General features: G+C 38.0%; 1 protein-coding gene across 1 annotated transcript; it reads right to left on the minus strand.

Annotated features, from left to right (window-relative positions):
* Window positions 1–1,865: 1,865 nt before the first annotated feature.
* On the minus strand, window positions 1,866–27,909 carry LOC137390127 (histone-lysine N-methyltransferase SUV39H2-like). Its single transcript, XM_068076393.1, has 12 exons — window positions 27,736–27,909; window positions 21,824–21,906; window positions 20,488–20,709; window positions 19,628–19,812; window positions 17,921–18,049; window positions 15,842–16,008; window positions 13,199–13,380; window positions 10,024–10,176; window positions 8,865–8,994; window positions 5,118–5,474; window positions 3,607–3,663; window positions 1,866–2,718 (listed from the first exon to the last, which is right to left on the minus strand). The coding sequence occupies exons 1-12, from the start codon at window positions 27,899–27,901 to the stop codon at window positions 2,513–2,515; spliced, it is 2,037 nt and encodes a 678-aa protein (XP_067932494.1). The 5' UTR covers window positions 27,902–27,909; the 3' UTR covers window positions 1,866–2,512.
* Window positions 27,910–27,952: the final 43 nt, after the last annotated feature.

The following is a 27,952-nucleotide window of genomic DNA, read 5'->3' on the forward strand; positions in this document are numbered from 1 at the left end:
TCGTGCCCTATGTTGACATGTGCAGTGCTCTGGGCCCTATGTTGACATGTGTAGTGCACTGGCTCCAATGTTGGCATGTGTAATACTCTGGCTCTATGTTGACATGTCTAGTACTCTGGGCCCTATGTTGACATGTGTAGTACTCGGGGCCCTATGTTGACATGTGCAGTGCTCTGGGTCCTATGTTGACATGTGTAGTACTCTGGCTCCTATGTTGGCGTGTGTAATACTCTGGCTCTATGTTGACATGTGTAGTACTCTGGGCCCTATGTTGACATGTGTAGTACTCGGGGCCCTATGTTGACATGTGCAGTGCTCTGGGTCCTATGTTGACATGTGTAGTACTCTGGCTCCTATGTTGGCGTGTGTAATACTCTGGCTCTATGTTGACATGTGTAGTACTCTGGCCCCTATGTTGACATGAGCAGTGCTCTGAGCCCTATCTTGACAAAGGTCAGCAAATTGAAGTGTGTAGTACAGCACGAAAAGGCAAGATTTGTGATTATTTGTTGTTCTATGTATGAATGGATATACACATATATAGATATTAATATACGTATATGTTTATAAATATATAGATATAAGTGTATATAGGTAGATATATGTAGACCTACATATATATACCTACAGTACATTCACTGGCGGTTGTACCGGCGCTTGGACTGGCTCTCTGACTTGCACTTGGATAAGTAGTTGGACCTTAAATTTCTAAAACGGTGGCTCTTAACCTGGGTTCGATCATACCCTACGGTTCGGTGAGTCAGTTTCATGAGTTTGGTAGAAGTCAAGACAAGTGATAGGTAACAAATGGTAAAATATTCTTTTTGCTAAGATATTTGTATTCCATTTGTTACAATACACCTTCGATATCAATTCTTTTCGAGGCTGTTCGACATAAAACAATTAAAAGGACCAGACATTGCTTTGAAAATGATATAAAAATAGTCACGCATTTCTGAACTGTTTTCTCAAAGGCACAGCTAAAATCTCATTCATTTGCAAGGTCGTGTTTTTATGAAAAGATATGTGATTTGTTGTGAGTTCGTGCATTGAATTGGTTTTGTTCTTTAAACAGTGGCGGTAATGCAGTTTATTTTGTCCACCAGTAAAACAAAGCTGTCTTGAATGTGAGAAAATTAAAGGTGTATTAAATTTTTCAATGAATGAGCGTTTGAATCTGGTGGGGTTCAGTTCAAGATTCGTCCAACAAAGCTAAGAACTGCCTTGGAAACTACTTATACTGTGTTAAGCAAATATAAACCAAATAGGGGAAAATCATTAGTCCATTTTTATCTGTCAACTGACAATCAGACGAAATGGACTCCTCAGTGATTCATATGACAGTAATCTTAATTTGCATACCACAACTAACAGATGTAACTAACTTAACTCTTCACTGGACACCCTAAGGAAGCCAAACATTTGGTGAAAAGGTAAGAACGCGGAATGTAGGCTTAAAAACCAAAAATGCCTCCCGTTATGTTGGATTTATATGCCCACACATCTTGTTTCCAGTCTGATAAAACAAACTTTTATGTAAATTTTGCTAACACAGGAAATACAAGAACTTATTTAAGTATATTTTGCCAACAATGCATTCACGGTGTGTTTAGTCAGGCTGATTTGATAAGCTGGTTACGTCTTTTACCGTATACCATGACACACACCATGATATATGATATATACGATATCTATCACGATATAGAAATATGAGTGGATCAGCCAATACAAAGTTATTCAGGCAAAACGTTTTTTTACTTAACATGAATGAGTAACTGGCACAAAAATGTTTTTCCATTAACTGGTAGCCCATGAAAGATATATTGATTGAAATGCATGAACAAAGAGTTGCTTACAGCTGTTAATTTATTCTGATATAGGGTGAACAGTCAGAGGTTGCTCTACAGGAATGCTCATGACATTCTAAATATTATCAAATGGTTTTGTATGTCACAAATTGACACTACTTATAAAATGTTTAGCTGGTAGGCATGGTATTATCTTATGGAGAAAGGAGCTACATCATCAGTATGTACTCCGTACTGACAGACAGTTGCATACACCTATAATATACAAGGACTGCTACAAAGGAGACGTATCATACACATATACATCGGTTCAGTCTATAATAGAAGCACGCGCTGGTATAAAAGACCTATATAGAAACAAGCCGCGCAGGTACTCTAATATGGCAGCAAACATACTATTTCAATGTACAACTAGTTTTGAAAAACATGCCAATACTACAAAATGACTATAAAAATTGGAGTACATTATTTCATGTAATGTTACCAAAACAATAAAGTAGTTGGTAGAGAGCTGAAGAGGTAATATACAACAGTTGTTAAGAATCAAGGTCGCTATAAATGCGCGTCATTTATATAAATCTAAAAATAAATAATAGCATGAGGTGACGATTCCAAATAGCACAACTGATACAAACCCTCTTACTTGTTCGCAAATGAAATACTGACATCTAAAATGATATTAAACAGAAGCGCATCTTGATTGGTCAGAAGAGAAACTTTCGGCAGTTCTTAGCCCCGCAATGACATACGATTCTGTAGTTCTGACAACTGAACTTGGGTTTGGATGCCGATTTGGATAGAGAAGACGGAGAGAAGGGCAAGTTTTCCTCCACTTTCAAACTAGAAGGTAGTTCGGGAGACAAGGGCGAGGTGAGAGATGTGGCTAAGTCGGACATCATCTTGAAGCCTTCTGCAAATGAAACAACAGCGCTGCAAAAGCTCTGTTAAACATTGCTTGGTTCTGCAGGATCAGAAAAGTTGGTCCCTTATGAACAACCCATTTGACCAAAAAATGTGTCACATATATATGTATACATTTACTTTTATTAATTTTGTGTTGATGACAAAATAGACAAATTATTATAACAAGGAATCATCTGCTCACATATCGAGAGCTGACGACTCCTATGTTACATGCTAAACCCAACATTGTTACTACGTTTAATATTATTTTGATACATAAAGATAAAATAGAGAGTGTTTGCCCATAGCCAGTTTATTTGCAAACACAACAAATAAACTCTATTGTAGCCTGCGGATAGCGATATCTGTCACCTGTAGCACTAACCTAACCACTGCTAACTTTCATAGAGGTATGACAAATAGTATTTAAAAAAGCATGTTTGTCACATCCTTGTCGCATACACATAGCAGGAATGAAGAGTGGTTTGTTATTCATTCTGCTTGAAGAACACATTTCCAATATATGTAGAGCTTAGATATCTGATATGTAGAGCTAACTTCATTCCTATCAGAGTGAAGTAAAAGAACATTTTAGATAAATATTTCTAGATAAATTTTTTTTAAACATTTTGTTCTATTCTTTTCGATATAAAATAGTTTTTCATGCAATCATTATGCTATTAACAGATCATCTATGGATAAACAAAGTTTGAAAAGTTAAATGAAAGTAAAGTGAAGCCAGTTGACGAGTGCTCATCCCTATATGCTATTTCACCATATGTCCCATTTTACTTCATTAATAACATAGCACTTGATATAGCATCATAGCACTTGATGGAGACCATAATCCTAAGGCTAATAAAGCCAACAGTCTAGAAGAGATCGAACTGCTGACCTGTCTCCAGGGGCGCTTCATATTTAGGATCTTTGACCTTGAGACTTGTCCTTTCCTCTGCAATAAAAAACAAACAGTACAAGAGAGCTTGCCTCTCGTCAAGGAAGACCAGCGGAATGTGTTGGCGCCTCTAGTAATGCTCGAGCTAAGGCTAAATTGACCATAGATTCTATCGAGTTGGCCTTGGTGGTCAAGTGTTCAAGTACAACGGCACCAATTATAACAATGATACTAGTTGCAGGGCGATTGAAGTTTTCATAGAATGAGGTGGCTATTTTCCTTACTGGCCCTCACAGAGATTACTCCACAAGTACAGTTGGACATGAAGAAAATATAGAACAATACTTCAGCGCTTCACAAATGTGTAACAACATCACGTCTAATAATGTCACGACTCACAAATGAACCAGAACACAGTAAGTAGGCTGAAAAGACAAATGACAAAATAAAATACTTGAAGTATATTGTCACATCTTCTAGAGAACCAAACAAGCAAACGTGTTGAAGTATTTCTATAAAAAAAACACCACCATGAACAACATGCATTCTCACAACTACAATTCAATGTAAAAAATAAATAAATTTAGGCCTAAGCAATAAAGATACATTGCCTGACCTGAAATTCAATTAGTACACTTGATGTATGTTATGTGAAGTTACACAGGTACCCCAGACTTACCCCTCATTTATGTTACGCTGCGTGATTGTACTACAATCATCTTATTAACAATACTTTGGCCATAATTATCGTTTTGTTTTTTTACACCAGCGAGAGCAAGTTTCAATACATTGCAATCTATCTCGTGTTTGGGCGTTAGTCAAGCACAACTTGCTACAGAATAAAATTTCATCGTTTGCATCACTGGTATGATGACAGGCTTCAGTATTCCTGTGCGAGTTGTAGAAGTTGTCACAGATTCCTATCAATATCACTAATTTCCTAACCTAATAACAAACAGCTGTAAAGTTTATTTGTCGATAGAGAGGCTGACCAGACTATTGTAAAGTTTTGTTTTATGAAAACTAACAGTTAACATTAATTGCAGAAGACGTTATTGCAATACTTAACGGAACAGAGCAATTTCTGCAATATCTATCACATAGGAACTGACTTATGACAAGGTGAGCACCATCAGCAGTCTTCTATTGTACATATACATGTTAATATCTCCCGCAGTTATTCCAGCGAGCAGCAGTACTTTACCAAAAATCTTTGGCTATTGTATTTAATGGGAGAAATCAGTTTTTAGTTGGACTCACAGCAAGGTAGATTAATCGGAGTTACCCCTCGTAAATAAACATACTAGAATTCTGCCAAAGGGCTATTACAGCATGACTATCAGGTGCGACATACACGATGGGGGCTGATGAAAATCGCAGAACATTATCGCAGTGCCTAGATGACATTGTGTGAGCAATTCCCTTAAAAAAAGCCAAACATTACTACTACCTAAAAAATTTGCCACATCTTGAAGGAATAAAACAATGAGAAGTGAGAGAAGTGCCCTTACCTGATGTTTGGTTAGCGTTAGACAGCCCCTGCTCATCGTTAATAGAAAGCATCACCTCGAAATCTCTATCGGCATCAGATAGTGGTAGTGGCTCAGCTGTAGGGTTCTTATCAAAGAGACTGACCTTGGCCGAGACAGGTTGTGTATCCACATGTACAGTGGAGTTAGAGAGGGACAGAGAGGGTTTGTCCCCAACAGACGCTGTGCAGGCGACAGTCGAAGTGGCGATAGAAGGACGTCTAAATGCAGGTGAGATAGTTGGCCGTCGTTTATATGGTGAGCTCTTGAAAGGGGACATTTTCGCTGGTGTTCGCTCCGAAATACCCGTTATGTTGTTAGGATCTTCACTAGTGTCACCTTCACGGAAGACATATGACAAATATTAGCAATTTGAAGCCAACAGAATAAGCCGGGCTGATGAAAATTGCAGAACATGATTTCAAGGCCTAGTTGACTGTGTACGAGCAATTTCCTCAAATAAAACCAGAGGCAAATGATAGTCCAATCATAGAAACATGGGGAGACAAAAAAACTTTATTACCACGGGTTTTTGAAGTTTGAAGCAATTATTTCACGAACCGTACACTTTTCTTTGAACCAACCATATTTTCCACCTGTAAAACTGCTGGTTTATTGACCATGAGATGCGGCTTGTCGTAATCTCTCTTATAAAGAAATGTATTTATTATAAATGCTGACTGTTTCTCCTCTTCCATACTAAGGCTGAAGCTTACAATATTCATATACTTCACATAAAAAATTGCATAGCATTCTTTAGCCAGGTCGGTATACAGACGGTTCCCTACTTACGAACATTCGAGTTACGAACAAAAGTACATACGAACAGGTCTGCGCGTAGGCACTACTCAGAAGCACTACCCAGCATCCACCTTTCTCTGCCCAGTTCGTTGCAGTGCATAGGTGCATGAACGTACCTCCAGTGCGCAAAGAACTTTTTTATTATTACTGTACGTATTGTAAAGGAATTTGCCGGCCTTTACTTGGCTAGACTAATAAATAAAGAGAGAGTGCGTGTAGTTTCATTCAGCTTTTAATTAACGAAGGAAAATTCACTAGCCGAGGAGCATGCGGCTATCGGCTCTGCTCAACTAAATGACCGCACTCCTTTATATACAATAATATCAACTGTTACGGCTAACGGCAAATGGTAAGAACACCGGCTAACAAGGTGAATAAATAGGACCGCTAGCCATTGGTATGACAACAATATAAGTGACGATAAGTGATAGTGTTATGACGGTATATCAGATATAACAATAGCATAACGAGTGAAACAACGATATAATAAACGGACAACACATACAAAAAATAAAACAACAATAAATGGTAGCATAACGATTAAAACAACAATATAATAAAAAGGACAAGACATACAATAAATAAGAAATGCAGTGTCATGGCCCGGCGTCCACCAAAGTATTATCTCCATTTTATTAAAAAATTTTCAGTACAAACCAATACAGGCTACTTATACAAGCCTTAAACATACTTATATAAACCTTCAATATACTTATATAGGCCTTTAAACATAAATTATAATACAAAATATAACACTGAAGCAACTTATGAACAAATTCACCTTACGAACAATCGTTCGGAACGTAACTCGTTCGTAGGTTGGGAACCGTCTGTAGTTGTGTTTTTATTTACTACTGCCACATGGCCACTAGATCACAGACCTTGACATTTGTATGTAGAGTTGGGTGGAGCCACTAAACTAATAAGAGGAAAGATAGAGCTATTCCATGACAACATTGCAAGACATCTTTGCTCTATTGTACCTAACCTACTAAAAATAACAGTCTCATCTACAAATAGTAAATACTGGATAGTGAATATTTACCAACTAGAATCTGTGCCACCATACAACATCTAAACATAAATGAATTCAAAGTAAATTTACCTATGTGTCTCCAATTAACAGTTGTTTTTGGAGTGAAAGTTTCTATACCATATTTTTGTCGCTAAATTGTCATAGGCGGCAGCTGACAAAAAAAACCGGACTGTAGTGATGTCGCGAGCCACCCTATTTGTTCTGTAGCGGTAAAAGCAATACCAGAGAGGTAGTAGACGATTAGACCTAGCATAATAATGACCTCTTCCTTCAGGTTCATGTTAAGTCTTTATGTATGGAGCAGGCTTGGTCAAGCAGAAATCCACTAGCAAGGCGAGTGAGTTAGTAGAATGTCTGCTTGCTCCCCTAGAGACCTTGTAATAAACTCTTTGTCAACTCAAATGAATAATTTAACTGCCACTCAGCTCCTTTATCCCTTTGTTGTACATCATGTAACTGATTTTGTATGTTGTCTTCTTCATCTGTGTGATCAAGTTTTTCTACTCCCAGTTTCACCACCCCCTGTCTCCTACCCTCTGTTACCCATGCCCTGTTTCTAGTGTGACATAAAACCAAGTTTTTAAATTGGTTTTTTAGATAAAAAGTTTTTTTTATTCTATTACTACCACAGAATGGATATTTCATTAATAATCCTGGAGTAAAAAAAGCCTGATATATCCACACCTGGCAACAATTTAAGACTCCTCTGGCCAAAACAGAATTGCCAGCTTCAATTTTAGTTTGGTTCTGTCTACTTCAGAAGGTTTAAGAAAAACATTTGATGTTCAAATGTCCCAAATGCAGCAAACTGAACCTAACACAAAGTACACAGTCCTCAAGTGTTGTGCTATAGCAGATGTTCCCTCAGTTCTATTCAAATCTAGATAAGGAGTAAATTTACTTCTAAAATTGACTTGTTGAGTTTGCAGCAGTCTCAGTACTGCGACTACCTTTTAACTCTTTCACTACCGCATTAAATTCGCTATTTTGACCAAATTATTCAAAAAAGCTTCAAAAAATCGATATACCGCTAGTATTTAAGCGATATCTCAAAAATCAATGCAGATATTGTTTTACTGTAAAATTCGTCTTATGCAGAGCAAAATTCTCTACAAGTATAAAGTTCTTTAGTGATCCCACTCTCGCAAAATTTCTGACACTTCCATCGAAAGAACGCGGTGAGTTTATTATTGCCATAAAGATAGCGATTGGGTTTTCCCATTTTGAAAAAATGATTAGAAATGGAATTGCTTAGCAAAATTTTTTCCGATTGGTTGCACGTGATTGGCTACAAGGTCGTTTTGTTGGAGACAAAATTTGATTGGTCCTGCTAACGCGTAGGCTTCGTAATGAAAAGAAAAGTGAAACCCTATTGATAAGCTGATACACCGGCTTACGGTCTGTACTTCTATTACCCCGAAAGCCGCTACATTGGCTTACGGTAGCGAAAGAGTTAAAACTGTGACTCAGTCTTAGAACCACAGCTATGCCTACAAATCCTGGCTATGCTTTGATTATTACCACAACTACACCTTAGAACTGGTGCTACACATTGTAACCACGATATTTGAATATCATCAAATTGACTTAGCCCTACAAAATGTATGACTCCAATTGCATAGAGCAGGGGTTAAGGAGATGGGTGGGCATATATATGACCTAAAACCAGTTGCATACTTTTGACTCTTAATTAAAACAACAACAACAACCTTTAAAATCAAATCAAAACTCGGAAATTTCAGTCTATTCCCAACTGATAATACAAAAGGGTTGTGTCAAGGACAACACAAATGCGCTAATGACTCCACATGGCAGTAGACTAGACCTACTTTATATCGCTGTTTCAACATTGATATAGAATTTCAACATGCCAATTGAATGAAGAGACCAACCAGTCATCTTATAGTCGAAGCAGACTTCCTCTCCCTTGGCTATGTCACGATTGGCAAAGAGTGCAATTCTAGGCAGTCGCACATCCAAAGAGTTGATCCACACCCCGTACACAGACATGTTCGGGTCACACTACAATGTATAAGGAAGGGACCCATGGCAAAAGGTCTCATACAACCAGAGTACTCAGTAACTGTATTGAGGTCCCTTGATAGTCAGTAACTGTATTGAGGTCACTTGATAGTCAGTAACTTTATTGAGGTCACTTGATAGTCAGTAACTGTATTGAGGTCACTTGGTAGTCAGTAACTGTATTGAGGTCACTTGGTAGTCAGTAACTGTATTGAGGTCACTTGGTAGTCAGTAACTGTATTGAGACCACTTGATAGTAACTGTATTGAGGTCACTTAGTAGTCAGTAACTTTATTGAGGTCACTTGATAGTCAGTAACTGTATTGAGGACACTTAGTAGTCACTAACTTTATTGAGGTCACTTGATAGTCAGTAACTATATTGAGGTCACTTAGTAGTCAGTAACTTTATTGAGGTCACTTGATAGTCAGTAACTGTATTGAGGTCACTTAGTAGTCAGTAACTGAATTGAAGTCGCTCGGTTTGAAAATGGTTTCAATACTCAATATTTCCTTACGGATATTTCCTTACGCCATTGCATTGCGCCATAATTATGATGGCTCACAGATTTAACCAGTTCTCACTACAATTGGCATATTCTATATGCAAATATTTCCTTACGCCATGATTTGGTGATGTCAGTCATCAATATTAATGTTTAATAAGGTCGACAGCTGATCATATTCACTATAACAAACAATGTTGTTAAACCATGTACCACAGCAGCCTCTTAATAAGAAGATTAGGAGTCTCTCTAACAAATAGTAATATTAGTGAAATAAGAATTAACCTTATTTCAAAACAATATTAATTATACAGCGAAAATTTTATTAAAAATTTAATGATGCAGCTTCTTTCGTCATGTCAACCAGACAGCCCTGATAATAAAGCCACTGTCTCCATTTATTAATAACACACAAAGCATGCGGCTTGAGCAAGTCACAATGATGTGCTGCGTATTGTATCTTCATGACTATAAGGCTAGTTATTGGCCACAAAGAAAAATCTATTAGCATAAATAAAACTCACCGAATGATTGACAAAATGAGAAATATTTCCATAGTTGCGGGCATCGATAGTGAACTGGCAATCATCTCCATCAAAGTCAAGGTCAAAGAGATAAGTAAACAATTCTGAGTCATAAATCTTCCCTCTTTTTTCTGCCTCCTCATTTGTTATGATCTAAAATGTTAGCATTCAACTGCATAAAAACAAACAAAATTATTTTGGTAGTTTTTAGTGCCAAGAATAGTTTGGCAAGGCGACATTTGTTACTCTAAATGACAAGCTCAGCAAAAGATAAATCATAAATATGTAATAATCATAAATATGTAATGTTTTGTTCGTAGGCTCGTAGCAGTTAGTGTAGCTTTAGTTCTCATTCCAACTTTTCCTTACACAATATTTTTTAGATACCCTTATACCCTTTTTTGTCAAACCCTTACATGTACACAGTATATTTTTAATTAAATACAGTGCACTCCCGGGTTACGATTACTGTTATACAGTTTTTTGTCTTACAATGTGGGCCACGACGTTTTTTCATCCCCGCCATACAGCATTTTTTCGCCATACAACATCAACAAAAAATTCTCTTGAAATTCAAATTTGGCAGCCAGTGTGTCGAATACGTCAGAATATTGAAGATGCCGATATGAAGTAATGAAAGAGATACGATTCTCTCTCTCTATCTCTCTCTCTCAGTTTGGCGTTAATGTTTATTAGTTACAGTAAAAACGAAATCGAAAAAAGATTGGTGATAAAATTTTAGACAAAATTGCAATTTAACTTAGTAAAATACATACTAAAACTTAGCTTTAGGTGTGTAGTAAGCTAAATTCATTTAAATTAAGTTCAACGTTTATGTTATACGTCTGTCTCGAAGGTAGGAACTCCGTAATTTTGATGTTTTCATCAGGGGCGTCTGCACCAGATAATTACTATGGGTTTCTATACTCCTCTATACGACATTTGCGCCTTACGATACAGCAGACAATAAGACATTAGCGATAACAAACAATACATTATAAACAGGTAATCTATAAAGATAAGTTTTACTGTTACTCTACCATAAATACACGGGAATGGAAGTGCGTAGATTCAGAAGTAGAGGTGGTGAGTGAGATAAGACGTATAACTTCTCTAACTTAGGCTTGGCGATATTTAAGCGGATTTTAATTATTTCAAGTTAGTTAAGTCGGAGTTGAGTTTCGCGCAAATTTTTCATGCATATTTGCGGACTAATTTATTCACGAATAAACACAATTACTTCCTATTAAGATTTAACTCTATAGCAGCTAGCAATAGAGTTAACCCTTCACGTGCGTACACCACAAGTTTAGTTTCCATTTAGCTAACAACTACGAGTCGATCATGGAAATTAATTGGTTAATTATGGAAAAGCGTATTTGCACTGCAAATCAAATACATACCATAATGTCCAGATCGGAATCATTATCATCATCAAATTCGGTAGTAGAGGTTGATGGAGTCGACTTCAATGTAAAAAAAATGTAAGAAAATTTTGCGATGACGACGCCATGCCGAATAACTTGTGACAACATTGAATAATTTTATAAAGAAGTGTGATGCATTGGCAATGGGGTTGACTCAAAGCCCCGGCAATGATTTAAAAAATTGGAACTCAGCTACGTTTACTACTTCTGCCTAGCGGCTAGCGTTTAATTTGAGGCAGTAGTTATTCTCCCTTGAGTTTAAAAATAGAACTAATTATTCGCGAAATTCAATAATTCGCGGAATAGACTGTTCGCGAAATCGCGAATTATTAAATCCATCGAATATTTTCATTATGTAGGGTACTTTGCGTGATTTTTAAGTATTTAAAATTTTATTGTAGTTTACCTTCAACCTTTTCACTTTTCCTTACGAGCATCAAAAATCCTATGGCAGACACTTACACTACTCTTGATGTATAGTCAAATAGTTCCCTAAACTTTGCAACGTAAGTAGTAAAATTTGTATGTTGAGGTGATGACAAGTAGAAGTTTGACTACTGAAACATTTGTATATTGAGGTGATGACAAGTATAGGTTTGACTACTGAGAAATTTGTATGTTGAGGTGATAACAAGTGGAGGTTTGACTACTGAGACATTTGTATGTTGAGGTGATGACAAGTATAGGTTTGACTACTGAGACATTTGTATGTTGAGGTGATGACAAGTGGAGGTTTGACTACTGAGACATTTGTATGTTGAGGTGATGACAAGTGGAGGTTTGACTACTGAGACATTTGTATGTTGAGGTGATGACAAGTATAGGTTTGACTACTGAGACATTTGTATGTTGAGGTGATGACAAGTGGAGGTTTGACTACTGAGACATTTGTATGTTGAGGTGATGACAAGTATAGGTTTGACTACTGAGACATTTGTATGTTGAGGTGATGACAAGTGGAGGTTTGACTACTGAGACATTTGTATGTTGAGGTGATGACAAGTGGAGGTTTGACTACTGAGACATTTGTATGTTGAGGTGATGCCAAGTATAGGTTTGACTACTGAGACATTTGTATGTTGAGGTGATGACAAGTGGAGGTTTGACTACTGAGGCATTTGTATGTTGAGGTGATGACAAGTATAGGTTTGACTACTGAGACATTTGTATAGTGAGGTGATGACCAGTAGAGGTTTGGCTATTTGGCTAAATAGCTTTGGCCTATTGGATTTTTTTGGTCTAGCTTTGGCTAAATAGTTTGGCTAAAGATCACGCCAAGTTTGTTAGCAACAAGTCCACAAGAATCAAACCTAAGACTTTGACAAGAATTACTTACTCATCTATGGATACTCCTACCTGCTATTTACTGTCAAAAGGGTATATAGTGAATGTCTATCAACACTCTCAAGTCTAAACACGCGCTACTTAATGAGTAACAGTTGGCCCTTCAAAAACCTCCAGCACCAGCAATATACAATCACCTTAGGCAATATATATTCCGACTTGTTATTAGCTTTTATAAATTTTAACGCAAGAGAAACGGAATAGAAAAATATTGGTATAATGTGGGAGAAACCATTAATGGCACAGTTTTCTATTTATAACATAAACGACTTTCCTTGAACAATGATTTGAGAGACTGCAGATCCATGGACATGAATTTACAGTATATCTAAGTTGAGATACAGATATATCCTAAATAACTGATTTCCCGCTACTGATTGAAAAATCACAAAGACTTGTCTCACCTCTCCAAGGTACTCCATAACAAAGGTTCCTTTGAGAATTCGCTGTTTAGCCTTGACCCCCCAACCACAACCATTCCTTGTTTTAAAAATAGCCAGCTTGACTTGACTGCCAAGTTGCACGACTCTGTTCCAGCAAGTGCTATCACATAAGCACTTACTGTTACACTCGTATATCGCTGACCCTACAAGCACAAGCAAACAACCAAGTCGTAACGATTGAGCTACAAATTGAAATACTAAAAAGGATCCCTACACTGAAAAAAAATGAGCGAATGTTCATTCTAAAGTCTAGAATCCACCAAGTAGTAGGTTGTCAACAGTGACAGTACAATTTTGAAGTTATTGACTTCCACATTTCATCTACATTGTTACTCTTCATTGTTAAAGCTCCTCGAAACAAATTCAACCTATAATACTCTTCAACAATTTGAAGCCTCTATACACAAGTGTGTCCCCCGATGCTAAACTGTAGTAACAGCTAGCCATCGACTGCAAAAGCGCTTAGAATAGCACAACTCCTTTTTAACTGACTATCATAGTGAAGCCCATGCAGAGCTCCATGAAAAAAAGAAAAGAAATCAATTATGGTAAATTTTTTTCACACTCAAAGAACTGAGTCTGACAGCGTGTGTATATTTGTTATGAATAGAAAAACAAATAGTGTGAGTGTAAAGCTCTTGTTGCTGAGAAGTTTTCTAGCTTCGTCTATTTTTTATTACCAAGAATTTTAACCAATTTTAAATGTCCTGTCAGCAGCCATTTTAGATTTCTCAGTCAGTTAGACATGCCCTCAGTATTTTAGCGATATCTCAAGAACTAATAGTCCGGTGGACTCAAAACTTCCAAATCAGGTTGAAATGTGTTACGCACACAACGACCAAAATTTTTTAATCCTAGGTAAATTGGAAATACAGGGGTAACAAAGAGTAACAGGTGGGAGAACAACTCCCCAAATGATCTCAGAGCCAGGCTTAATACCCTAGGACACTTAAGTATTCGCGGCATCTAACTTTCGCGTTTTCGCGGAGTCATCATCACGCGAAAAATTCATGCGCGAAACTAAACTATCATAACGAACTAGCGAAAATTCGAAATTAAATAGCTATGTTCTACGCAGGCCTGTATTCACTGGTTGCAAGTTGGGGGGCTAATGTTAGACGACTAGTTATGAACATCTGGGGTGTGGAGAAGGGGGGGGGGGTGCTGTAAGCTCCCAACAGGTTTCTCTTATGTAGGGCCTCAGCCGGGCCTCTCACGTGAAGTTTTAAAAAATTTTATTGGCAAGTATCAACATTTTTCTATTTTTTGAGATTTGCTTTGTTTTAGCTGATGTGACTGACAAAACGTTTTAAAATTAAAACAGGCAAAACTTGTATGCAGTTAAAAAGCTCAGAAAGAAGACATCTTTTTTTTTAAGCGTTTTAACAAAGATCATTTTTGCCGATTTTATTTCAAGTTCATTAAGTAGGATATGGGCAAGCAGATGTTTGCTAAAACTTGATATTTTGCAAACCTTTATAAAAGTCGTTAACAAGAATATTTTGCCGCTGATGAAGATAATAATGACGCCTAAGAACTACTAAAAGTTGATGTTTGTATCTATGGCTTCGAATAAAGTGATATTCTACAGCGATAAAAACCTTTCTATAGCCGTTGGACTATGAAATTCCTAAAAAGTTGGGGCGTCTTAGCCGGCCAGCTGTCCAAGGGAATACGGCCCTGTAGTTCATTGATATCCACAACAAAATCGTGATATTAGAAATGCAGATAATTTTGTGTGTGATTGAGCTCATTGGGAAATTTCTAGTAAATTCGTTAATACACCGAATGAGCAGCATGGCAAAGCAAATTAAGATAACAAGTTTTTTTGGAAAAGCCAAGACAAACGAAGAAGATGATGATATCAGTTTAGTCACCGAATTTGTAACTGATGAGGATGAAAGTCTGGTAGGTGAAGTCATACAATTAAATAATACTTATTGTAGTGATGAATTTTACTGCCAACCAAAAACGATAACAACCCTCACCAGGTCCAACCATGTTATACAGTTCTGGTTGTGATGTTGGTTGTTATCTCTTTTCTTTTTTATGAGACATGTACTGTATTTGATTTTTTTTAAATTTGAAATATTGTGAACTCAAAACGTGCCATGGCCATCGCTTGCTATAAATGCTTGAGATCTAATATTGGTACCGTATCGGTCACGACGGAAAGGACCGAGATGTCATTGATAGTCCAAGAAACAAATGGCAGCAAGCGATCACGTTGAATTATCGATTTCTGCCATACATTTATACCTGCGGGTTACAAATACAAACTAGTCGCAAATATAACAACTTTTTTTACTAGAGGACCGGACTTGAGGAATCTAATTTGTTTGTTCCACTGTATTTATTTTCACATCACTATATTTTCGCACTCATCAGAACTGCGAAATTAAGTTGCAGCGAAATTTTACTCTGTGTGCTACTCACGAAACTAAATACTAGCGAAATATAAGTGTCCTAGGGTAGTGTTAGCCATAGTCAACCGAGCTGTGTCAGAAGATTAACAAACTATGAGCTTTTTTCTAATAACTTCCAGTCACAGCCATTTAGCAATTAGCTGAACAATTTTGCTAAAACAACGGAAAGCAGTTGCACCTGGCATGAGACGTACTCTCTTCGCTGAAGTGTAAGCAAAGACGGAATCATTGTTGTGGGGGCAGCAATGCTTGCTACCTGCGCAGCATTTCACTTCGCACGAGCATCCAAGCATAGCTTCAGTGTTTAAGGAGAGCCCGGGCATTGGCAGATAGTCACATATAAACCTGCAACAAAACACTACTGTGTAAAGATTCTGATCTGTGCCCATGTCAACATGTTGTGCAGACCTGCTTGTCTGAAAAAGATCTCAATGCACGTAAGAACAGTATAAATGGTTTTATTGAATGCGTGAAGTATATTTATCAAAATATTTCGACGAATGAGGTTGCGTGAAAGTGTAAACAGAAGCCATCTTGTACAACTACGTCCCATTTGAGCTGTTTTGAAACGAGATTCTAATCTACGGCGGTCTTGTGGTGGCTGCAATTAACTGTTCGTTTTTGAGCTTTTAAGAGCTTGTAATCACATTTGCACATATTTTGCACCTACAACACAGCAGAGTAAGACAGGGTGAATCTTTTGATATCAAATAACTGTAATGTGAATTTTGTTGCAAGTCAACCTTTAAAATTTTATTCAAGTACAGTACATATAAAAATTAGTAACAAAAAAATATCTTAACCTTAGTAACTATAGTTACCTATAGTAACTTTAGTGTATGTAGCGGTTATGATCTGCAATAAAATGTAACATTATAATGCATCATATAGAGTTCTTACCTTCAAGACATACGTACTTATAACATAAACTTTCAATTCACCTCAAATCAGTTACGCTTTCTAAACACACACACTGACATTTAAGTCAAGCATTATTATGTATTTTTAGCTATTTTACTGAATTTCAACTTTTTATCACTAAAATTTTATCACTTATCAATTTCTGTCATCGTTTTCAATATAATTTTAGCCGATCTCATTAAAACCTTTTTCAACCTAATTCGGCAAGAAAACTTGAATGATGCTGTTTTGTAATGGAGTGGATTACAAGGATTACAATGGAGTGGATTTTTATTAGCAGGTAAGGGAAGTTGTCTGGCCACTAACCCTCTGTTTGAAAGGAATGCAACTCCAACTTTGCTACTAGTTTTAGAGGGAAAATATTACCGGTTTACACACGAGAGTTGCTGAACTAAAAGAAATCGGTCTTCAAGTCTCTTAGAGGAGACTTCTGTTCACATAAAGCTGCATCACTAATAACCGCATAGAAAACGTTCGCTCGCCATGCCGTTTGGATAATGCTGACCTTCACCTGTACAGTGCATTTCGAGAATGTTTTGCCTGCGGCTCATAGCGAAACTTGAACAGCTCCAAACTCTTGCGCTGACCGCAGGCTAATACCGGGGGTACCCGGGGGTATCCAAACTCTTGTGCTGACCGCAGGCTAATACCGGGGGTACCCGGCGCGTAGGTTCACATTTCACCGCTGATAGCCTGTGGTGCAGTCGCCGGTGCTTTGCGGCGTATATGGGAACCAGGATTTACACCGAAATTCAAGTTATACCACCTCTTAAGATTAAATCAATGCCTCCGCAATGAGGTAAATCAAGTCCGTTAAGTTTAATGGGTTTTCTATGGTTTTTCCTGTAAATGCAGCACAGCAATTGTTTAGTAGTTGAGAGACAAAATACTTAAAGTCCTAGTCAGACGGCATCTATTGGCTGGCTCAAGACCAAAAAAACAGCCATTTATTTACGATGTCACCATCGTATCATCATAGTTTTTGGAACATCAGCTCTCACCATTATAAATTTCATACTCTTGTGTCCTGACTGTTACACGCAATAATCATTGCAATGCAAAAATCCGACTAACCCAATTCAACTAACATTTTGAACAAGTCAGTACATGTACATGGCTTTTGTACATTGAAGCATCATACACTGAAGTACAATTCAGTCCTAAATGTGTGTTTTATGCTAAGAAATTTGGTGATATAAAAACATCTATTTCTGGGTACCCATCGAACAACCAATGAAAACATGGTTACAGCTGATCATAGTGCCCCTATTACCCTTTCTCTAGTACATTCTGGGACTTGCAAGAACCTCTAACAATTGCATGTTAACATTCTTACTGGAAATTCTCCGGCGGTGCTTCAAGATCTACATCATTCTCTACGGTGACCGGTTGGCATTTGCTATTGACTGCATTAAATTTAGTTTCCCACGCTTTGAGTGTCTCCTGCAAAGACATCTTGTGCTCCCTGTAATCATACATCAAATGAAAGTAGTAAAATAAATGGGTTTCACATTATCTTTAGCATGTCTGGTTATTGTAGCCAAGCTCAAGTTTGGTAATTCACCTTTTTACATACCCGGACAACTTTTATACAATTGGACGGTATCAACATAATCGCAAAACTATTTCATTACCATGCTCTATTTGAATGGTGATCAATTTAACTCTTTCACAACAAATCTTTTTGCATATTCTGACAAAATTGATTCGTGCCAAAAAATCTTTATTTTTAATCCAAAAAATGATAGCTTTGCTGTAGAGGCTAGAGTTTCTGCCGCAGAGGTTTAATCTAATTTTTTTTGGAATCAGAAGATTCTGCACAGAATGAATGCATTTAATAAACAAAAGCCATGTTTAATTTTTTTTAGTTTAGTGAAACTGGCTGTAAAAAAAAACATCATTTTCACAGTTTGACCAAAAAGCAGACTCATTCTTTAATAAAAAACAGTTATCAGAAATATGAGGCCTAATGTTGAAGAATTTCGCTAGCAAAACTGTTTAGGTTGTTTATAATTTTTCTTTTCATCCACTCGACACCGAAAAGATTGGAAACCTTGATATTACGTTGTGAATTCGGAGTAAAAAGAAAACGAACTGATTCGTTTTTGGGAAAATGATAACCTAATACGTTAAATGTATTGTGACAAAATTCTGAGTGAACCTGTTAACGCTGTCATCCGTGACCAATGTTTTTGTATACGTACTAAGGCGAGCTGCTATAAAGGCTTTCCGACAGAAAGAACAATAAACGCAAGCTGTTATAAAAGCTTTTCGAAGCGAAACAGTTTTAATTGTTTTATCAGGTACCATAAAATTATGAATATACTTTTGAACAGAAAACGAACTGGCACACCAGCACGCATACCTCATGCTGTGCTGGTGGCCAGTTTAATTACACCCGCTACTAAGCAATTAAAAGCTCCAACTTGTTTTTGACCAATAAATAAAGCTAATTACCTTCACACTACAATACGCTAACATCAAGTGTTGCGCAGACAAAAATTAATGTTGCGCAGTGTTAATTAATTAATGTTGTTTAATAAATTAATTGTGTTAATTAATGTAGTGCAGTTAAATTAGTGTTGCGCAGTAAAAATTAATGCTAGTCAGCAGCTAGTGAATGTACTATTGTTCAAGGACAGACAGAAAGAGATGAATCTAAAATTGGTTTTGAAATAAATCAAAATGCAAAGGAGTCATTAGTGTAAAGATTTCCGCTCCCTCTCATACCGGAATCTTTTAGCCAAATGCAATAACAGTGCCCTGATCAGGCTACACGGATGTATAAGATCCAGTGAAATGAACGGATAGCTAATCGAAGGAATGTCTCAATGCAATGAATTTACATACATAACACCTTTTTGGAAATCCTCACAAGCAATACACAAACCTTTTGTTAAATACATAAATGTAGATAAAGAACCGCTACACGGAATTCACAGCTACTTGAAGCTCCTAAACTGTAAAGCCAGCTGATCACTGTACACCAGTATAGCTCATGTCAGATACTAGCCAGTCGAAATATAGATAAGTGCAAACCCACCTGTATAACTTTGTATGTTTTTTGGTTGCCCAGGCCGACACATGTTTTGACAACTTTGGCTGCAGAATCTTCCTTGTTAATCTCTCTAGCTTTTCATCAGCTATACAGGAGAGTTTAACCAAGGTGACAGGGTTTATCTTGCTTTGACTGTTCTTTAGCTTCGAATAGAGCGACTTGAGCTGTTTCTGAAAGCAGAATCTTGTACCAAACTGGTCTACTAAATTCATCAAGCATTGATCAAGGACCAGAGAAATTCAATTTATGGTTAGTATTTCTCTAAGATGATGACATTGCAAACAGACGATAAGATCTGTAAAAATAATCGAATGATTTTTGCTCGGACTATACGGAGACCACCGCAACAAAATCATGAACTGTAACCTGACCATGCTGTGACGTGATCAACAAAATAATGAACTGTAACCTGACCATGCTGTGACGTGATCAACAAAATATTGAACTGTAACCTGACCATGCTGTGACGTGATCAACAAAATCATGAACTGTAACCTGACCATGCTGTGACATGATCGACAAAATCATGAACTGGAAACCTCAAATTAATTTAATGCGATAAATTATAAATTTTGTTGGTTCTAGAACAGAGAAATCTAAACCTTATCAATTGAGCATCAACACAAACGGTTAGGTTATGCTAGCGATCGTTTGGCAGCGCAATACCTGGTACCTTGAATTTAATACTTTGCTAGATCTCATATACAATTCATCCATAGAGCAACATTATCAACTCATATAACACCATTTATTAAACCAGTGAGAAATCATAACAGCTCGGAGAGTGTTAGTATAAACAAACGGATGGAAACTCAGATGACAGATGCGACAGAGTACTATAATACCTGGCAGGCATCGTCAGAATCATCCTCACTATCGCTTGAAAATAAACTCTCTAGATCATTTTGTTTCCTTTTCAGTGGAGAGACACTTGTACTTGAACCACCCTCGGCTCTTTTAGCATACCTTGCCACCGCTTCCTCACACCCTTCAAGGTTGCATAGAGGTTCCCAAGTGTTGAATGTGTCTGGCCAATGCTTCCATTTCACAAAGTAGACATCACATGCCTGAAGAGATAATCCCGGTGACACTGAATAACGACTTTACAAGCTGGTACCTAATGACAAGACAATGATATACTAGGTCTACATGTGAGATGGATTATTGAAAGACAGATGCTGAAAATAGTAAGCAGAACTCTCCAACACAAAAGAGATTACATAGAGCAAAAGATGGGAACATAGAGCAAAAGATGGGAACATAGAGCAAAGAATGAAAACATAGAGCAAAGAAAGGAAACATAGAGCAAAGAATGGAAACATAGAGCATCTGCCAATTATTGCCGCTAATGATGACCAGCAATGACAATGAAAATTACAAACTGGAAAGTAGCAACAACCCTCAATATTTCATATTCATTAGCTCAACCGTGGATATAAATATGATGAGTGTGTGTAAAAACAAACATAACTTATAATTAAATTATGTTTCACCATATTGCTTGAGCTGAACACAACGAGCTGGACTGGTTTGCTTATCATCATTCCAATGGCAAGGAGATCTTGTGACAAAAATGATTCTTATGAAAAATGCTAAATTACGTAGCCTTTGATAAACAACAAGCGGTGCTTGTTTCACAAATCTCTACAAACAGCATTAGTTTGAACATATGCTACTTATTTGTTCAAACTTATGCTGAGTAAAGACATGAACGATAGAATTAGCGCTATTGAAAAACCTGTGATGTACTGATACGGTATGCGTTAAGATGCGAAGTAGTGAAGGATTTTCTAAGGTATTTACATACATTTATGAGTAGTAAGGGATTACTGTGTATTTGCAGTAATTCCTTACTACTTTGGCACTTATCATATGCCACTTCAGTGCATCGCTGATTGTTCAATAACCCGGTGTATCTGATTTATGACAACACAAATATTAAGAATTACTAACCAGCTAAAACAAATATTGATGGGCTAATCTAATCTCAAACATGTGAATACCAAGAGCCTAATAGCTATGCAGACTGGTTATGAGTGACAGCCAGTAACAAGTAGTATTGTTGTATAGTATCCTCTACAGTATTGTCATTACTGTAGACTATTAACTACAGACCGGTCGTAAGTGACAGCTAGTAACAAGTGCTATTATTGTACATATGACTACACATCTTAAGCTCACCCTCCTTGTGCAGAAAGTTTTATCCAGGATTTCTTCGACCTCATACTCATTACTTTCCTTGGACAGATAGCCATCGTCCATCACTATAGGTACAAGTATAGGTTATTAAATGCTCTCATTTCATCAGCCTTCAATACAACTAACCTTGTATCTAAACCTACAGATGCATACTTATATATAACATATCAGTTCTATCATGTAATAGACTTGATTTTCAAGTGGGTAGCGAGTAAATACTATGTGAGTATACTAATTGGTTGATATAAAAGTCAAAAGGTTCTTGTACTAAAACATGACTGTACTTTAATAAAAGCATGCCTACAAGCTGTGTATCTAATTGAAGGAGAGATTGCAAAAGAGTTTTACAAAATTGATGAAATGATAATGAGTTCATGTGCAATTAATGTCAATACCAAAATTAGACTTGCCTATCTCAGCCTGCTCTGTATATGACAGCGAAGAAAAAAGGCTGTGTACTATACAATTATGCCTCTGACTACACAATGCTTCAGATTACAAAAAAATTATTTTCTTGTCGCAGAAAAAATGTGTGCTGTTACGTTATTGAATCATTGGCTTTGCCGTTTCCGGTTAGTGCATGCGCACGCAGTTCTGTTTTTATCCTCGAGGATGCGTTACACGTTTTTCTAATGCTCTTGTATTGTATTCCTTATTCACATGTACTATTGTTCGTTATTCATAATATACGTTCTACAGCATTAACTACACACATATTCAACAATGGCGACGAGGATGGAATTCGTAATTATCTCAATGTCCCCTATCGTTTTACTGTATTAGTTACCTGTATTTTTGTACTAGAACTGTTGCCTTTTTCTTGCGCAAGACACACGTTGTTGTGCATCTTTTTCTTAACAGAAATTCTCTCATAAAGCTCAACAAGCATTAATTTTGCAATGGCAGCTCAAAATTCCATTGGACGCATGGAACCATTTGATGAGTCAATTGAGTCATTCACATGTTATTTAGAGCGTTTTGATTTCTACACGGAAGCTAATAGCATTGATGATAGCAAGAAAAAGGCAACTTTTCTGAGCCTCATAGGTCCCAAGTTATATAAACTATTACGTGGTCTCACAGCACCAGATAGACCAACAGCTAAGTCATTCGAAGAATTAACCACGCTGCTAAGTAATCATATCTCACCACCTCCACTCGAAATTGCGGAAACATATTGCTTTCATCAACGAAACCAGCTACCTGGTGAAAGCATCCATGAGTATGTTGCACAACTCAAGTTACTTGCTGAGCATTGCAATTTTGAAGGTGCGTACCGTGAACGGGTACTACGTGATAGACTGGTCTGTGGAATTTACTGCGAAAATGCTCGCCGCAAACTGTTAACTGTAGCAGACTTAAATCTTTCACGTGCCATAGAGATTGCTCGAGGTATGGAGCAGGCTGGGAAAGATGCCGAAGTCATGACACAACGACAGCCAACAGAATCTAAAGTCTGTCACATCTCTAACATGCATTCGCCTACTACCAGTGGCAAACCTTGGCCTTGTCGTTCCTGCGGGAGCACCCTTCATCCAAGAAAGCAATGCCCACACCTTCAAGCTGAATGTTTTAAATGTGGTCGGAAAGGCCATCTTCAATCTGTTTGTGAACAGAAAACTCCAAGTAAAAGACCTCAACTCCAGAAGCCTCATAGACGAGCACAAAACACACACAGTGTAATGTCAGATGCAATTACAGAGGAGCATGAAGATATAGCTCATATAAACACACTGTCTAAGGAGCACAGCCACCCACCAATCATGCTAGATACACTCATCAATGGTATCCCAGTGAAAATGGAACTTGATACAGGTGCAGGAGTGTCCACAATGCCATATCATATCTACAAAAAGATTAAAGGCTCATCGGAACTCCAACCTACATCTACTACTTTGAAACCATACGGCGCAACGCAGTCAATTAAGCCGAAAGGAGTCATCTACCCAACTGTGCATTTCAGCAAGCAAGAAAGTAAAGCAAGGATGTTTGTGCTAGATAAATCCGAGGGTGAGCAGGTCCCATTGTTTGGAAGGGAATGGTTAAACCACTTTAAATTAAACTGGTCAGAGATCAAGGCTAATCGGGTCGAGGCAACGGCACAACTGATGGACACTCTAGTTGCAAAGTACCCGTCCTTATTCAAGCAAACTTTAGGAGAAATGAAAAAGGTTGAAGCAACGCTCCGTACGCGCCCAAGTGCTATTCCTATTCGGCAAAAGCACCGAGTTGTACCATTCGCATTGCGGGCAAAAGTAGAACAAGAACTTGAATCTCTCCTAAATGAAAACGTTATCTCTCCAGTAGAACATAGTGAATGGGCAACACCTGTAGTTCCCGTCATAAAACCCAATGGTTCCATTAGGCTGTGTGGAGACTTTAAAGTTACCCTAAATCCTCAGCTAGTTGTTGACTCATATCCTATGCCATCTATAGATGACCTTCAAGAAAAAATGAGTGGCGGAAAGTTATTCTCCAAATTAGATTTGTCAAAGGCCTTTGCTCAGATCAAACTAGATGCAGCTTCAAAGCCTTTAGTTACTATCACTACACATAAAGGACTGTTCCAGTACAACCGACTCCCATACGGGGTGGCCTCAGCGCCTGCCATCCACCAGAGAGCAATGGATGACATACTGGGTAGCCTACCAAATGTCTTATGTTATCAAGACGACATATTTATTACTGGTCAGAACTATGAATCACATCTATCTACTTTGCATAGCGTTTTAGACCGTCTACAGAATTATGGGCTAAAGGTCAATAAAGAAAAGTGCTGCCTCCTACAATCATCAATTATTTATTTAGGACATCGCATAGATCAACACGGCCTGCACCCTATGGAAAGCAAGGTTAAGGCTATCAAAGAGGCTCCAACACCTACAAATATTGGTGAGCTTCGATCTTTCATAGGCTTAGTGAACTACTATCAAAAGTTTTTACCAAACTTAGCAACAGTCATGCACCCATTGCATCAACAGTTACGCAAAAATGCTCACTGGAACTGGTCTTCACAATGTCAAGAAGCCTTTGTTCAGTTAAAGCAGCTGTTGTCTACAGACTGCGTGTTGACACCATACGATGTTAACTCTCCTCTGATACTGGCCTGTGATGCCTCAGCATACGGGGTAGGGGCAGTCTTATCGCACAAACTTTCAAATGGTGAAGAAAAGCCCATAGCATTTGCTTCTCGAACATTAAGCCCAAGTGAGCGAAACTATGCCCAAATTGAACGAGAGGCACTATCAATTATCTTTGGGGTAACAAAATTCCACCTCTACTTGTATGGCCGCTCATTTACCTTGCTCACTGACCATAAGCCATTGGTTACAATTCTAGGCCCAAAAACCGGTGTTCCTCCTATTGCTGCAATGAGAATGCAAAGATGGGCCGCTATTCTAACAGCGTATACATACGACATAGAATACAAGTCATCACTCACTCATGCGAATGCTGATGCTATGTCACGGCTTCCGCAGCCATGCAGAAGACTTCATTGTGAACAAACAAGACTATTTCACATTGAACAATATGCCCAACTACCCGTGACCTTTGAGACAGTATCCATAAAAACTCAGGAGGACAAAACATTGAGCAATGTCTACAACTCAACCATACATGGTTGGCCTCCATAGAGTGCCGCAAACATAGATCCATACTTTAGATGTCGACAAGAGCTCTCGACGCTAAAGGGTTGCTTGATGAGAGGCATACGCCTTGTTATACCCTCTAGTTTGCGAGCCACAATACTCACCGAACTCCACCAAAGTCACTTGGGGATGGTCAAAATGAAAACAACAGCACGCAATTATGTATGGTGGCCACAAATTGATGAGGACATTGAAGCCATTGCAAGGTCTTGTCCGCAGTGCAATGCGGTTAAACACAATCCTCCATCAGATCCCCACCATTGGGCCCCTGCTGATAGTCCATGGCAGCGAATACATTTGGATTATGCCGGTCCTCTAGATAATACAATGTTCCTAATTATAGTAGATGCCTATTCCAAATGGCCGGAAGTTTTTCCCATTCGGACGTCTACTTCAGCAATCACCATAGCAACACTACGAAGAGTCTTTGCTACACATGGGTTGCCCTATACAGTGGTCACTGACAATGGACCTCAGTTTCACATCAGGGGAGTTCATGCACTTCATGAAGAGCAATGGTATACGACATTTAACAACGGCACCATACCACCCACAAAGTAATGGTCAAGCCGAACGATTTGTAAAGACATTCAAACAAGCTTACAAGGCTTCGACAGAAGCAGTAAACATGAAAGTTGATAAGTTTCTCCTCAAATATCGTACATCGATTAGCATGGTAACAGGCAAGACGCCAGCAGAATTACTGATGGGCAGATGCCTGCGAACAAGACTAGATCTTCTGAAGCCATCAATTCAGGCTGCACCACTCACAAACTTCTCGCAGAAGCGTCACTTTCAGGAGGGTGATTTAGTGTGGTACAAGACGTTTCAGAGACCAGCCGTTCAATGGCTGCAAGGGTCAGTCATGCATCTTCTGGGAAATTCCATGTATGAGATTTTAGATGCTTTCACCTCAGGTATTGTAAGGCGTCACGTTGATCAGCTACGCAAAAGAGAAACCTCTCCGTACTTGGCTGACACATCCAATGAAATGAACAGTGAACGCGAGGTGACAAAACCCAATCACTTGCCGATGGGTCAGGAGACAGGTGTCAATATTGAAGCGGAGACGTGTCCACACGAGCAGCCCTCTTCAGGCACCGTTGACTCGATTCCATGCACCCCCATGGCACAAGAAATACTACAATCACCACAATCAACACCTACGCAAACCAGACGATCAGTGCGTGCGAAAACTGTCCCATCATATTTGTCAGATTATGAACTGTCCTAAAAAGGGGATTACAATTAGTGATGATGTTTCTTCCCTAGGGGAAGGAGAGATGTTACGTTATTGAATCATTGGCTTTGCCGTTTCCGGTTAGTGCATGCGCACGCAGTTCTGTTTTTATCCTCGAGGATGCGTTACACGTTTTTCTAATGCTCTTGTATTGTATTCCTTATTCACATGTACTATTGTTCGTTATTCATAATATACGTTCTACAGCATTAACTACACACATATTCAACATGTGCATTTAAGCTCACTCCCATCGCATGCCATATTTTTCCTCAAAGTTTGTAGTGATCAAAATTTCATCACAATAGCTAGGTTTGAAGAGATAACATGAAATTTTTTAAAACCTAATATTTTACTATCAGAAAAATAAATATAGCTACTGTAGGGCTTATCAAGACGTACAATTGCGATACGTTGAACCCTATCTGATGATTATAAAACAAGGTAACCAAGCTAAGTTTTAACAGCACAAAACTGATCGGAATTGAAAATCGAAATAACACTGCTGAAGCGTGAACAAATGATTGAACAATACCATAAAGATAAAGTTATACAATTACAATTTTAATCTTCATCGATTGGATGACAATAATGCAGGGATTACGATGGCCACGTTAAGAACCAAATGGCAATACAAGCATACCTGCCAACTCTCACGCATTGGGCGTGAGACTCACGCAATCACCCCAAAGAAAAAATGAAAATGCGTGAGATTTTTGCCCCAATTTCCACAACTTTATATATACTATCATTGATACATCAACTGCCCCAAAACCAAATCTCGCGCATTGCCTCACTCTTTGGTTGGCAGGTCTGAATACAAGCTATGCGATGTTGCACACTAGGTGTGCCGGTTTCGGTAAAAATATTTCCACATGAAACTTTACTTGCTCTATTGCTGCTCTATGAGTTTTATTACAAGAAAGATGGGCAAGATGCAAAAGAAAATAACAGGTATAATAGTAAAGACGTAGTTTCTATGAATACTGGTGACCACTACTTACATTTGTGAACTGCCTTGCTCGCTAACTTAGGACCAAGAGTTTTCAATATTTTATATAGTATCTCATCATTTGCCTCACTCGATAATTTTAGATTAGAGAGCGTGCAAAGTTTTTGAATATCGACTAAAGAGTACAAGCCTGCAACTTTACAAGGCTTGCACTCCATTGCCGCTGTCGTCTTCCCGCGACTTTTAGTCTTCCTTCGTGAAAGTCGGTA

This window comes from Watersipora subatra, chromosome 3 (genome assembly GCF_963576615.1).
Source record: "Watersipora subatra chromosome 3, tzWatSuba1.1, whole genome shotgun sequence".
In the NCBI taxonomy this organism is placed as follows: domain Eukaryota; kingdom Metazoa; phylum Bryozoa; class Gymnolaemata; order Cheilostomatida; family Watersiporidae; genus Watersipora; species Watersipora subatra.

Coding starts and splice junctions, on each gene's coding strand:
- LOC137390127 (XM_068076393.1), bottom strand. CDS start 27,901: ATGGAGTGCAAGCCTTGTAAAGTTGCAGGCTTGTACTCTTTAGTCGAT. Junction 19,813..20,487: donor ATTCTGACGATGCCTGCCAG/GTATTATAGTAC, acceptor TTCTGCTTTCAG/AAACAGCTCAAGTCGCTCTA. Junction 2,719..3,606: donor TGAAGCGCCCCTGGAGACAG/GTCAGCAGTTCG, acceptor TTTCATTTGCAG/AAGGCTTCAAGATGATGTCC.